Source organism: Egretta garzetta, unplaced genomic scaffold (genome assembly GCF_000687185.1).
Source record: "Egretta garzetta isolate BGI_Z169 unplaced genomic scaffold, ASM68718v1 scaffold13, whole genome shotgun sequence".
Lineage (NCBI taxonomy): Eukaryota > Metazoa > Chordata > Aves > Pelecaniformes > Ardeidae > Egretta > Egretta garzetta.
Genome location: NW_009259239.1, coordinates 2,302,624 through 2,318,087, shown reverse-complemented (window position 1 = coordinate 2,318,087; position 15,464 = coordinate 2,302,624). Strand labels below are relative to the sequence as shown.

The 15,464-nt window shown below is 42.2% G+C and overlaps 1 protein-coding gene across 1 annotated transcript in view; it reads right to left on the bottom strand.

The window, feature by feature from the left end:
- Positions 1 to 14,982, bottom strand: part of SAMD12 (sterile alpha motif domain containing 12) — a 96,732-nt gene extending 81,750 nt beyond the window's left edge. Inside the window, 2 exon segments of the mRNA XM_035891588.1 lie at positions 12,694 to 12,872; positions 14,901 to 14,982. Of these exon segments, the coding sequence (XP_035747481.1) occupies positions 12,694 to 12,872; positions 14,901 to 14,982 (261 nt within the window).
- Positions 14,983 to 15,464: the final 482 nt, after the last annotated feature.

Below are 15,464 nucleotides of genomic sequence, written 5' to 3'. Positions count from 1 at the left end.
TCTGCTCTGGTGAGGCCTCACCTGGAGTACTGCGTCCAGCTCTGGAGCCCTCAGCACAAGAAGGACATGGAAGTGTTGGAGCGGGTCCAGAGGAGGGCCACAAAAATGATCCGGGGGCTGGAGCACCTCTCCTATGAGGACAGGCTGAGGGAGGTGGGCTTGTTCAGCCTGGAGAAGAGAAGGCTGCGGGGAGACCTGATTGCGGCCTTTCAGTACTTAAAGGGGGCCTATAGGAAAGACGGGGAAAATCTTTTTAGTAGGGCCAGCAGTGACAAGACAAGGGGTAATGGTTTTAAACTAAACCAGGGTAGGTTTAGACTAGATATAAGGAAGAAGTTCTTTACAATGAGGGTGGTGAAACACTGGCACAGGTTGCCCAGAGAGGTGGTGGAGGCCCCATCCCTGGAAACATTCAAGACCAGGTTGGACGGGGCTCTGAGCAGCCTGATCTAGTTAGCGGTGTCCCTGCTCCTGCAGGGGGGTTGGACTAGATGACCTCTAGGGGTCCCTTCCAACCCAAAACATTCTATGATTCTATGATTCTATGAAGGGTCACATCTGTGACCTGCTGTGGGACACAGGATGGGCACAGCTGCCTCCTGAAACCCATGCTGAGCTTCTCCCACTGCAAGCTTGCAGTCAGACTGGTGGGAAGCCCTAAGCAGATTCTGCTGGTTATTCAATCTGAATGAGGCACCGGTGGGCTTTAGTAGCGCTGCTCCAAAGGGACCAGGATCAGCATCTCCCATTTCAGGCAACAGTTCGAGAAGCAAGATTGAATACTACATCTGCCTTAATCAGTCTTAGCTAACTCTTGGACTCCAGCAAACTCTTTGCTCTCTGTAGGGGGGTGGACAAAGAGAAAAGATACAGGCTGTAGGGGTAACAATATCAGTCTGGCAGGAGAAGTGAAGACCAAACTGGTGGGCAGAAGATGGCTACGTGTCGGTCTGTAGGGTCTCACAGGGCTGGTAGACCAAAGATGACAGCTGGAATACTTAGAGAATAGGAAAACATCACAAGTTTGCATGAACAGAACAAGGAACAGTTCAAAAGCTAAAATAAGTAAATACCCTAAAACCAGAAGCTAATCTCTTTTCTCTTCTTAACCTGTGCATTTATTGAAGGAATTGGATTAACATCCCCTGACCTCTTAAAGGGAAATTACTTGTGATGTTTGATGCCACTGTCACCAACAGCATTTGTCTTTTCCAGGTGCCGAAGGCCTTAGCTGCACATTAACATTGACACCTCCCAAATTCAAAGAAACATGCTGTTATACTGCTTCCTCCCTCCCTCTGCTCTCCCACTGCAAACTTAAAACACTTCTGTTCGTTTAAGAGTCTGTCATACTTGGATCCCATTCTTAGTTTTGAGCTAACCCTGCAAATGCCCAGAGTGGTTAATGACAATATAAAAGCACCTCATCAACATAACTAGAAGCATGGAAGAACTAGAAGTAGGACACAGGCACTTAAAGCCATCCCCAGGCTGAATCACTATATCAAAGTTCCACTTAATGGTATCACAGCCATGCTACTTACAAATCAGTTGGTCAAAAAAATTAAAGGGAGAACGGGAAGAATTGTCTCTCATTAAATACGACATTCTCCTTACCCTCTGCTTGCCCCACTGATAATACACAGCATTGTAGAAAATGCCTGCTTTAACACCGGGGAGTTGTTTCCCTGCTCCCTGCAGTGGCACATCAGCCACACAGTAATCTGCAGCTGACTGTGGAATAGAGATAAAACAGAAACACTTCTGACTGAAGTTCACATTCAGATATAGCTAAAAAGATCTAGTATTTGCAAAGTGCGAAATGAAAGCGTACTGAAAAGCCTCCTTAATTTCAGAGGTCATTACTCCTGGCATTTCTGGAGTACCCAGAGGCCCCGAATGAGACAAGATATCCCTCAGAGCCAAACACCATGCACGGTCCAGTCCCCATCCACCAAGTACTTCCCATCAAAATCAGAGGCATGACACAGACAAAGCACCAGTGGAGGCCTTCACCGCTACCCACCATGGAAAACAGCTGGAGGATCTGTCTCATGGAGAGGAACGGGAACAGACAGCAAACATGCTGCTGCATTTGTGTATTCTCAGGCAGCCTGACCAAGCCAATGTCTTCCAGTTTTCAGGGATACATTGCAGAGCTTTGGTACAATCAATTTTACATACATACACATGCAAAAGATGAAATTTTGGTAGAAAATGTATTCCAAATCTCAGTTTTCTACTGAAACAAGTTTTAACTGGTCCTAATTATAATTTTTCTACAGTTGGAAAAACTGAGCCACAGAGCAAGAACTTCACATCTAGTGAAGAGCAATAGGTTTCTAAAGTCCAAGAATAATTAAAGGAAAGGGGAAAAATGAAACACGCACACTCCAATCACTTCCTTTTAGTCCAAAAAAAGAGACTTGTTTTTCAGATTGAGCAGTATTTGCGTGCTGGAAGATCATCTTGAACATATCCATGTACATGAGACTAGTCTACCCTAAGCGTTCAAAGTATGATTTTTGAGGTAAATGCCGGCTCTGAAATACAGTCTGCTGACGCAAGGTTTCGCCTCCATCAGACATTAATAACCATTTCAATATCAAACGCGGAGGCTGTTTAGCTTGTAAAGCAGAGGACAGAACTGAGTTTGAGACCTGAATACGTAAACTCAAGTGTCAATGCAGTCCCCAAAGCGTAGACAGATTCAGCTGAGCCCTGCTCACTTCAGATGGAGCCTGGTCCCTCTCTATGCTCCTCTGAGCACGCTGAATAGATCTCCATCAAATGTAATAGGAGTTCAGACACCTGGCTTGCACATAGACACCTTATTTAACTGACCCTCATTAGCAAGCCCAATTCCACCCACGGTAACAGAGGGGAAGACAGACTCCACTCTGCCCCAGGCCACCCTTTTCCAGACTCTCCTGATGAAATCCCTTCCCTCCTTAGCACACCTCTGCACTGAGGGAAAGCTTGACAGGTCGGGAACACAAGAAACGCCCTTCAGACATTAGCAAGGCTATTACAGTCCCACACCCCCTTTGTGACTGTGACACGCTTCACTCCTGGCGCTCGGCAATTATGTCACTTTTCCAAATGGAAAAGAAAAAAGTTCCCGCTTGTAGAGAGAAAAGAGGACTACAGCAACTGCTAATCAGTTTTGTCAGAAGCGTCCAGCAAACACATGGGGCAGATTAATGAAATTATTGTTATAACTCAGATGAAGTGCACTATTTGCAGAACCTGCAATGCCAGCAGTGGAGCATTAAACTGCTTTCCCATTTAAAATGCTAAATTGGTTCTATAATACATTTTGTAATCCCTCTAATCACAATGCTATTATTTTCTTTACCGGGCGATTCTATACTTTTCCTTCCCCATCAAAGCAGCTATGTCATTAAAATACTGCTTTCTTTTTGAAGCAATCTCTGTGAAGCCCTTAAAGTAGCTTCAAAGTGAAAGCAGAGGGTTTGGATGGCTTTGTGGAGCAGCTTCACAACGAGGCAAGCAGCAGAACTGGCACTATAAGTACATTATGCATCCACACGCTGTATGGAATTGCTTTTTCCTCTAAAAGCCACTCCATCTTTTCATCTATATTTCTTTTTCCCTGAAGAGAAGAAGTTCTTTTAAATAATGTGTCTGTGTCTACATGTGTCTATAGTATTAGACATCCCACTTATTTCTAGAGTACTACCATGGCTTTTTACTTCTCATGTTTGCTAATACATACTGCAATTGCTGCTCCTTTTCACACTAGTGTAATGGGAAAGAACACAAATTTCACATTGATAGCTTTCACAGGACAACAGGAGCCAGATCATTTCCCTCCTTATGCTCCTCTTTGTAACCATCTGCTCCCGCCTGCCCTATACGAGGACTGCATTCGCTCCCTGCAGCAGCAACCACCACTTCGCTGGGCATTTGTGGAGCCCCCAGCACATGGCAGGGTCACGGACTGCACCATTTCCCATGGGCCAACACCTTGCTGTCCTTCACATGCACGTACTGCATGCATGCAACCACTGAAAATGTTTTCATCACTGGTTTTTTGGTGAAAGCCCAACTGTACAAAACCTGACAAACAGAAATTTCTCTTCCTGTTATCACCTGATGGACTGAAGGCATAGATAGAGCATACTTGTACAGATGAATTTCATAAAGGATCCCTTTAAATAGTTCAGAAGGTCAATCAATAGCGGTCTTTGTGAGTAAACATCATCTGTTCTACTTATACCCATCAAAAGAGCTAAGTATTAGTCTGAGCTAATTATTTGGACTTCCTATGGGGAGAAAGAAGAGAAGCAATAGGAAAATAATCCCACCTTGTGATGGGGGGGTGAAGGAGAAGGAAATGAATAATGCCCTTTGCCAATGCCCTTCTTTTCCACTCACTGTCCTGCACAGAGCACAACAAACTAGCTCGGGCAAACTCTCCCACTTACGCGTGGCTGCTGTCAGGGCAGAGGATGCTTCAGAATCCCCAGGCACACAGTCAGGGTGAACAGGATGAACAGGAGTAGCCAGATCTTTTATGCTGAATGTAGAAACCTTGCTGGAAAAATGTGGGCTTTCATATTACACTATTTATAACAAGAATGGATGATACAGCAATGGGGAAAAAACATGCTACAGCAAGAATACACTTGGATTCTAAATCGGGCGTTTGTGCTCCTATGATAAGCTGACTTACAGGACCCCAACAGAGAGAGATGTTTCTTGTTTTCCTGGCTCGTGACAATGTAAATTCTGAACCAAGCAGCTATATTCTGCACTACCGGTATGGTTACTCCAGCACTTCATTCACATCAGTAAAACCCCAGAGTAATAAACAAAGCATCAGCTTGCAATGTACAGGGTCACCCAGCGCTCCAGTTTCACCACTCAGGATAGAAGGTTTGTTCACTGCACGATTCTGAAACTCAGATTTCAGCCAGAGGTCACAATCACGAATGACAGGCTGAGAGAGGAAGAGATACATACACATCAAAAGTCTCAGCCCCCAGTTTAGACATCTGAAAGCAAGACAACATGCATACTTCTAACTATGCAATACGTGAAAGAAAAAAGTCTATTGAAGATAGAAGCGAGCACGCTAATTATTGTGTATTACTACTAAACTCTAAATGAGACATTAGGGCACATTGTCCTGAAGTGTAATTATTTCAGCAGATACTAACATTTACAAAATATTTTTAAATCCACTTCAGGCATACTGTACACTCGGATTCTGTACCTGGTTTTGCTAGTTATAAAAAAGACCCAATGCAATAAGTGGTATTTTGCCACTATTGCAGTCAAACAGTGGGGAGGGGAAAAAAGAATTTAAAGGAAAGATCCCACTCACACCATATCTATCGACTTTCACCCTGGTGATCCGATGTGGACATTGGTAATCTTTTAACTCCTTCTCCACAAAAATCAACTGCAAAAAGCAAACTTTCTGTCAGTGAAGTAACATTTCAACCACAGGGTCTGCATCTCCGCTGGGATACATGTAGAGGTCTGCAATTCAAACACCCCCTCACCCTGCCGCACAATTTTACAGCAAAACATGGAGGAGTGGAACAGCCCAGCTGGGGCTGGTGCTGAACCTTCACTTCAACAGGTGGAACATTTGTTAACTTCATCCAGTCCGGTTATAAAAAAGACCCAATGCAATAAGTGGTATTTTGCCACTATTGCAGTCAAACAGTGGGGAGGGGAAAAAAGAATTTAAAGGAAAGATCCCACTCACACCATATCTATCGACTTTCACCCTGGTGATCCGATGTGGACATTGGTAATCTTTTAACTCCTTCTCCACAAAAATCAACTGCAAAAAGCAAACTTTCTGTCAGTGAAGTAACATTTCAACCACAGGGTCTGCATCTCCGCTGGGATACAATTCAAACACCCCCTCACCCTGCCGCACAATTTTACAGCAAAACATGGAGGAGTGGAACAGCCCAGCTGGGGCTGGTGCTGAACCTTCACTTCAACAGGTGGAACATTTGTTAACTTCATCCAGTCCGATCTTCGCATAGCAAGCAGCTATGCTGATGGATGCATATGTTCCATCATACTCCTCGCCAGGACCACTGCTTGGCCAATGCTGTCTTTCTCATCCAACTCATTTTATAAGCTTGAGCAAAAAGGATAAACACTGTGAAACAGAACCCACTGATTAAAAAACATGGAGAATTCTTCTAGAAAATTACTTTTTCTATTCTCTCATTAGAGAACAGTACCAGGATTTTGTTGTGGTTTTTTTTTTTTTTAATAACTGACAAACCACTGTTACATTTCTAAGAAAAATTTTATAACACCCTTATTACTCAGAAGACTCACTCTTTTGTGCTTGGACATTTCATCACACACTTGACACATGCACCCCCCAAGTGCTTCATGAGCAGAGCAGAAGTCCCCAGGAAGCCAGAGGAGCTGCTTCCACCCACACCAGTCCTGAACTGGGCCCAGTAAGCCAAAATAAATTCTCATCCTCTTGTTACTGAGTTCCATCAGTCCTTCAGTGTTGTTCAGTATCAAGGGCAAAGGGGTCCAGGAAGGCTGGGAATTCTTCAAGAAGGAACTCTTAAAGGTGCAGGAGCAGGCTGTCCCCATGTGCCATAAGACAAATCAGAGGGGAAGACGACCAGCCTGGCTGAACAGGAAGCTTTTGCGCCCAAGAAGGAAAAAAAAAAAAAAAAAAAAAAAAGAGTTTACCACTTTTGGAAGAAGGGTCAGGCAACACAAGAAGAGTACAGGGCAAAAGCCCAACTAGAACTCAACCTGGCCACTGTTATAATTGATAACAAAAAATGGTTTTACAAACACATTAACAACAAAAAGAGAGGCAAGGAGAATCTCCATCCTTTATTGGATGTGGGGGGGAACATTGCCATCAAGGATGAGGGAAAGGCTGAAGTACTTAATGCCTTCTTTACCTCAGTCTTTAATAGTCAGACCAGTTATCCCCAGGGTACTCAGCCCCTTGAGCTGGAAGGCAGGGATGGAGAATGGAATAATCCCACATAGTACAGGAGGAAGCAGTTTACGACCTGCTGCACCACCTAGATGCTCACAAGTCTATGGGGCCGGATGGGATCCACCCAAGAATACTGAGGGGGCTGCCAGTAAAGCTTGCCAAGCCACTCTCCATCATTTATCAGCAGTCCTGGTTAACAGGGGAGGTCCTAGACGACTGGAGGCTTGCCAATGTGACACCCAACTACAATAAGGTACCAGGGAAGATTATGGAGAGCTTCATCTTGAGTGCACTCACCAGGCATATGCAGGACAGCCAGGAGGTCAGACCCAGCCAGCACGGGTTCATGAAAGGCAGGTTCTGCCTGACCAACCTGATTTCCTTCTATGACCAGGTGACCCACATGGTGGATGACAGAAAGGCTGAGGATGTTCTCTACCTAGACTTTAGTAAAGTCTTTGACACTGTTTCCCACAGCATTCTCCTAGAGAAGCTGGTGGCTCATAGCTTAGACAGGTGTACTCTTTGCTGGGTAAAAAAATGGCTGGATGGCCGAGCCCAGAGAGAGTTGGGGTCAACGAAGTTAAATCCAGTTGGTGGCCAGTCACAAGCAGTGTCCCCCAGGGCTCAGTTCTGGGGCCGGTCTTATTTAATATCTTTATCAATTATCTGGATGATGGGATCGAGTACACCCTCAGTAAGTCCGCAGACAACACTAAATTGGGCAGGAGTGTCAATCTGCTGGAGGGTAGGAGGGCTCTGCAGAGGAACCTGAACAGTCTGGATCGATGGGCTGACGCCACTTGTATGAGGTTCAACAAGACCGAGTGCTGGGTCCTGCACTTGGGTCACAACAACCCCATGCAACGCTACAGGCTTGGGGAAGAGTGGCTGGAAAGCTGCCCGGCAGAAAAGGACCTGGGGGTACTGGTCAACAACCAGCTGAATATGAGCCAGCTGTGTGCCCAGGTGGCCAAAAAGGCCAATGGCATCCTGGCTTGATAGCAAAGGAGTAGTGTGGCCAGCAGGAGCAGGGAAGTGATAGTGCCCCTGTACTCGGCACTGGTGAGGCAGCACCTCAAATCCTGTGTTCAGTTTTGGGCCCCTCACTACAAGAAGGACATCGTATTGCTGGAGTGTGTCCAGGAAAGGGCAACAAAGCTGGTGAGGGGTCTGGAGCACAAGTCTGATGAGGAGTGGCTGAGGGAACTGGGGTTGTTCAGCCTGGAGAAAAGGAGGCTGAGGGGAGACCTTATCGCCCTCTACAACTGCCTGACAGGAGGCTGTAGTGAGGTGGGGGTTGGTCTCTTCTCCCTGGTAACGGGCGATAGGACGAGGGCAAATGGCCTCAAGTTGGACCAGGGGAGGTTTTGATTGGATATTAGGAAAAATTTCTTTACTGAAAGAGTGGTTAACATTGGAACAGGCTGCCCAGAGAGGTGGTGGAGTCACCATCCCTGGAGGTCTTCGAAAAATGTGTAGATGTGGCACTTCAGGAAATGGTTTAATAGGCATGGTAGTGTTGGGCTGACAGTTGAACTTGATGATCTTGGAGGTCTTTTCCAACCTTAATGATTCTATGGTTCTATTCATTTTGAAAAAAGTATTTTTTTTAAGAAAGCAAAAGCAAAAGCAACCAAAAGAATTAATGAGCTACACTACAACAAAAAGTAAAGTCTACTAGTGTCTACATAGCACTTATCAACAGAAGGCAAGATACAAAAAAACCAAAAACCTTCAACTCACTTCATTTCCCCAGTTTCTTTTCACATAGTTTTCATGAACACTTTAAAGGACTGTTAATTTGTCTCAGAGTCAGATAAAACCTGAAATTGCTAACACAAGATAAAAAGTCTAAGTATAGAGGTTACCATTAAAAATAATAAAATTTGCTACTGCTGCTACCACATAATGAGACAAAGTGTGTCACCAGATATGCACATGTCACTTAGGAATCAAAACTCCCTGAATAAATAATAATCTTTTAATAAGTGACAGACCAGATTTGGGTCTCATGATTACAGTGAACAGGGCTTTACGAGTGCAACACGTGGGAAGCCTTGATAAAAGTTAATGCTTCTGTAAGAGATGATTTTCTCAATCTTGTTAGGAAAGTCGCCTTCTGTTAAAGCCTATACTTAGAGAAGTATAGGGCTTCAAAAGTATAATAAAACTTTTGATTTTTTTTAACAGAACTCTACTCTGTAACTCCAAATTTCCTGATTCATTGTGTTTATCTAGAGATAACTATGGTATTAAAGCCAAAAAGACCAGACATAAGAGCCAGAAGTAGTATTCCAGTGAAGAGATAAGAATTCCAGAAAACACATACAACAGAGGTTAGACCTAGGTGTTAAAGAAATAATATACATATATTAAAAACGTATACTAAAAACCATCCTTGTTTTCTCCAATGAAGTTTTCTGCTCTGTAAAAGTGTCCACTCAACTGCCTGAATTGTTTTTTATATACCATGAATACTGAAAAAATAAATTACTGTCCAGGAAAGTACGTATATTTATACACATAAATACACACTTTAAAATAAATATATAAAACAAAAAAGCAAAGTATTTTTACACTTCATATAATTTCCTTAATTTCTATTATATCCTGTATGTTATCAGAGTCTCACTGGATTATGCACATCAGTTCAGATATTAATAATCCTGGCTTCTTCTGGACTTGCTCACATTTGTAAAAGGTGGTTCCTTAGGGAAACAGCTGAGGGAGACTAAGATCATTGTTCCATTTTCCATTTAAATCCTATCTCAGTCAGCCTATAAAAATTAGATTCCATACTGATCAGAAACTTCTAAACGAGTGATCCTTCACTCACACTCCACTTCCTGCTGTCTGCATCCCAAATATAGAAACAAACACTTGTACTGCCCCTATTTACATCACAGTAGCTGCATAAAAAAGAACTTTAAATCTGTCTGTAGCCCACATTGTTCTGCAAATCCATAGCTGAGGATAGAAAAAGAAGGATACACTTCATTAGAAAACAGATTTTGTTTGTTTCTTTGGACAGCAAAACCTTAATGCAGCCAGGGACATAAAGTGCTGGAATTGGTCCCAATGAAGACAAATTAGAAAGCTGAAAGCAAAGAAGATTGTCTACAAGGTATCTTAAATTGCATTCAATACATTGCATTGCTTTGTGCAATGTAAATCTCACTACTGTGGATATGAGGTATGCATTAATATTATTTGAATACACAGGATTGCAAAGAAGCCTTTTTAAAAACAACCGAGCAATGAAGATATATAAAACGAATGGATCTTCCCACAATGTTTTATTTACAATACTTTCCTCTATTCCTGCTCATCTTTCCACTGTAGAAGATATGATTGCATGGATAAAGTTTCATAATGACAGCTTAATTCAACTCCTAAAGCCACACAAGTTATAAACCCAACTCTTATATTCACATTTTAGAGGATAAAGCAACACAATTTTTAAATTTAAGGCAGAGCAAGCCAGAAAAGACAAGCCACCTCAGGCTATAACATACGAACCTAGACAAAAAGCATCACTAAGTTAATACCATGCATAAAAACCAAAGTTACTAACAAGGCAGCAATACATTCAGAAAAAACAGTCCACTTCATTAGCTTGATACTATTATGCCAAGCTTATTCCATCAAGCAAAATGTTTAGTTTTGTTTGGTGGTTTTTTTGTTCTTAAATCTGAAGCATGCCCAACTTTCTAAATAAAGTTTCTGCAATCAGATGTCAGATACCAATAGTTGATTTCACTACTCTGACAGTGCTGAGCTTCTCCTCTTACCCCGCTATCTCCAGCAGGGACAGCCTTGGAAACGGTTTTCTATTCATCAGTCCAGCAAGTACAGTTCAGACAGTGGAAACAGGTTCCATTACATTAAATCACCAATATACTTCATCCTGATTTTCCGCTAGGATGAGTCTTTTGCAAGCAAAGACAAGCTTGATCTGACTGTGTTCCATGTCAACTACACATGAGCCCATTCTCAATTGGAGAATGACCTGTTGCGTCATTTAGCTTCTTCACATCCAAGCTTGTAAGATTTCCTCTGAGTTTAACATACCTCCTTAGCTTTCGATACAGGGCAGGTTTTCATCTGGTGATGTTGACATGTGTCCCTTTGTCTGCAAAAAGCTGTGTAAATGCATTATAGCTGACCTTTGTCTCAAAGCCCATCTGAAATTTGGTGGTCTTGTTACCAAATGGATGATTCAAAGCAATAATCATAGAACTACAGAATGGTTTGGGTCGGAAGGGACCTTCAAAGATCACCCAGTCCTGCCACAGGCAGGGACATCTTTCACTAGATAAGGTTGCTCAAAGCCCCATCCAACCTGGCCTTGAACGCTGCCAGAGAGGCGGCATCCACAACTTCTCTGGGCAACCTGTTCTAGTATCTTGCCACCCTTACAGTAAAGAATTTCTTCCTAATATCTCATCTAAATCCACCCTCCTTCAGTTTAAAATTGTTACCCCTCATCCTATCACTAAAGCACAAACGTGTTCTCCAAGGGTTCAAGAGATAGCAGCAACGTGCTTGATAATTGGCCAGAAAACGACTACAAGTACCAGTGATTTTTATCAATGCCACCTGTACTATATCTAGTTCAATGACTTGAGAGAATGAAATGAGTTTCAATTATACTCATTTAAAACCAGGTATTTTAGATAAAATATCAGAATGGAGAATTTAGACCAAGCCTTTATTGCCAAGGCTACTGCTCAAAATTTTTACTGCTATTTTATTCTAAAAGCAAAATACAACACAACTGTATGTGTATTATTTATTAGATTTATTGTACTGAAGACGGTAGGAAATACTCTTATTTCTTCAGTACTTGAATTAATTGTTATTGCCTTTTTTGGACCTTTAGGAAAAAAAAAAAAAAAAAAAGCAGGACACTCATTTTATTTGCTCTATTAACTCCCAAAGTGTCAGATTCAGTAAAAACTTGATATTCCACCGTGCAGAAATACCCCCCAAACTCTGGTTTTAAGGCCTTTAAAGATCAAAAAGATGGATAGGGCTTTTAAAGAATCTCTCCCCCCCCCCCCCCTTTTTTTTTTTTTAACATTCTCTTATTTTTCATTCTAGTTAAAAACATATCTAATATGACAAATTATTGTCCTATACCCAAAGCATCTGGAGCACACACATTCACCTGCACTTAGTAGTCATGTCTGCTGTGCACAAACAAGAAACCGCAGCTTATGAATGAGAACAGACACTTCATTTGTCTTTAGGAATTCACCTCTGAAGTATGTTCATTCATTGACATACCAGACATGGAAGAACTGACCTGGTACTTTACCTAAAATTAGTTAACAGTTTATTAAAGTCAGTCACCCATATATTCATATATCCATAGAATCTTTCCCTTCCTTTACCTGCCCCAGGAAAAAAGAAAAAAAGTATCTATTCCCATTCTGGTTGTTACATAAGTAATTTGGAAAAAAAGTCTGACATTCCATTATTTTAATTACTTCCATCTAGAGAAAAATAAAATAGTGCAATGTCCAAGATGTGAGTGGGCTAAAACTCCACAGCAATACCTTGCTTCTGTAACATCCACTTCCCCAGACTGTTAATTTTGCACCCTTGTATGTCTTTAACAGGACGATAAATGCTTTTTAAGCAGTAGCCAGGACTTCAAGAATCCTGGATTGTTTAAGACTCACCAAAATAAATAAGAGCCCAGCCCTACCTACCTTAGATATTTCTGGCTCCACTTGCTGTCTCTTGGGTGTCTCTTTTGACTCTGGCCCTTTTGGAGTACTAGTGTTCTTAACAGAAGGCGATTCAACTCCTTCACCTTCAAGTTGCAGATTAATACCCTCTGTGGGGACAGGGTGATCAATACCATTTGGATTCAGATTGCAATGGATAGCTGGGGAAAAAATATGAGACAGAGAAAACACTGCTTAGGAAAGAAGAACCCAACGTTACAAACATTTATCACAAAGTACGAAGAAGTGTCATGTGGTAACCAGAGCTATGTCAGATCACAGCAAAGGAACTGTCTGTAACATGACATGGATTCAGGGCGAGATATTCGAGGAAGAAAATCAGTGGTAATGCAGCACTGTATAAGGCTTTTTAGTGTTGAACTGTGCTCTACCGGATTCTCTACTGCATCCAAGACCCTCAGCTTACAGCTTTCACTAGGGTACGACAATATATCCCATGTATTCATCATTCGGCCATACCTTTTTTTCTTTTCTAGGCAAGCAAGTTAAAGTCTTCTATTACATTTTCAATTACTACAACATTCTAGGTCCTAAACAATGGGAAAAGTAAGCTGTGCACAGCAAGTCAGCAAGCTGGTCTCTGCAGAGAGTAATGACTTACCCAGTTGATTATCTCTCCTTCAGCACTTTGTACCACTGCAAATTACCACCTACACCATCCTAACAAGAGGGATGTACTTTCTAGGAGCATATAATGAGGTGGGGACTAATGATAGCAGAATAAGGAAAGCAGCTGGTGGAAAAAATAAAACAAATGCAAACCATACCACAGAAATGCACGTTTAGAACTGTGGCAGTAGTTTAATCATTTTCTGCCCGAAATTTCACAGTTCCAGCACTCACACAGAGACCAGCCTTAACAACCTTCTTGGCACATGTAGTGCTTTTAAAATATGTGGATCCTAACACAAATTCCCCTTCACGCGAGTATCCAATTTTTGCATTCATGTTCTTGGGTAACTGCGCTACTTTTAGCACTACTCATAATTAATGGTCCCAACTTCCCCTGTACACAGAAGAACTTTGCTCAGATACTGTGGTGAAATGTTTGACAGACCTGAATAGAAACCCAAAACACAATGTAAAGCCAAAATAAAAGCTGCCCTTTTACTCTTGCTTGGCTTAGAAGCAAAGGGTGGGGAGCAGAGGAAGGAATGAGAACTGCAGTTTCTCCCAGCTACAGATCAGCCCTTGAAAGCCTCTCACAGGAAACAGGCTCAAGCAGCTGGAGAAGGCAAAGGGTCCTTCAACTACAGCACCTTTTGAAAATCCATTTCTCTGAGATCCCAGAGTCTTAACTGAAAACTTTGAGCCTAAATTACAGCGATTCCTTGGTGCAGAATTAAAGCAAAGGCCAAGAATTTGGCCTTTTCTCCTCTGGATTTTTTAAAAACATCCAAATATTTGTAAAAGATAAGTAAGTGAGCTGTCCAAGTATTACAACACCTGTATCTGCAAGCTAGGGCTGGAAACATCTTCTATCTTCAAGTCAAAGGAACATTATGAAGGATAATTCATTAACACCACTGAGTGACGGAAAGCAGTAAAGAATTGAAACACATTTTATTACAAATTGCAGCCACTTTGTATAGAATCATAGAAAAATATGTCACTGGTGCACAGAAACTTAGTAAATGAAACTAAAAGTGTGAAGGGAACTAAATTTCATTCTCACGGTGAGTAGCTCTAGGGAATTAGTTCTGGACTTCTTTTTACAAGTATGTAAAAGAGATAGAGATCCCTCTCCAAACAGTCAATTCTTCAGAAGACAGCACGAGACGAAGAGGAGGAAGAATCACTAGACTACATCATGTCCAGAGCTGAGCCCTGCAGAGACCTTCTGGGGAAGGAAACAGAAGAGGTGAACGGTGCAGAGCTTCTGGAGGTGATGCAGGGTTTCTGCTGGCTACCCTGGGGACCACCACAAGAAAAGGATTTCCAGCTAAAAATCTTCTCAAAAGGGATCCTCTATCTGCTTAGGCCTTGCATAGAGAGTTTTGGTTTTGTTTTAAAAGCACTGGAAACCCTCTGGCAAGTTTTTCAGGAACTCCTGGGTTTCCCCTTCAGGCACCAATTTCTCAAAAACAAGAGCATTTTTTATTTTAATAGGGGAAAAAAGCACATAAGGAAAAGGCGTCTGCAGCAGTCTGTGCAGTTGTTGTTCTTACCTGTCATCTTTCCATCTCATTTTAGTAGGGCAGGCGTCTGAAATTTCTTCCAGATACCTAGAGACCTGCTACAGAGCTTCATTTCCCAAACCAACTTTAAGGAGCTCTTCCCTAAGTCTAGCTGCAGCTCATCCACTTGCAAGTCTCCTTCTTCCCTGGTTCAAACCAATTTTGTAGGTTGGCCGAGTGCAATGCAAACCCACATCCCATTGTTCTGGCATTGCCTCTCACTGGTGAGGAGGGAAAAATAGATGACTCTGTTCAAGTCACTCGTTTCCTCCTACTGGTTTTCCTAGCCACACCCCTGAGCCAATCCACAACATAAATACTTAAATCTTAATAATGTTAGTAGAGGCGTTTCCCAACTTTTGAATCCTTTATTTCTAGGTACCCCTTCCCAGATTTTGGTTTTGTCATGGCTACAAGACCACAATGGAACTGAACTTGAACACAACTGCTGCTTGATTTTTTTTCCTTTGCAAGACATCTTTCTGTGTCAGAGAAAATGCAAAATCCTTTTTACTTCTTCCATGAAGCAGGCTTCACCTGCTCCAGCTGTGTGGC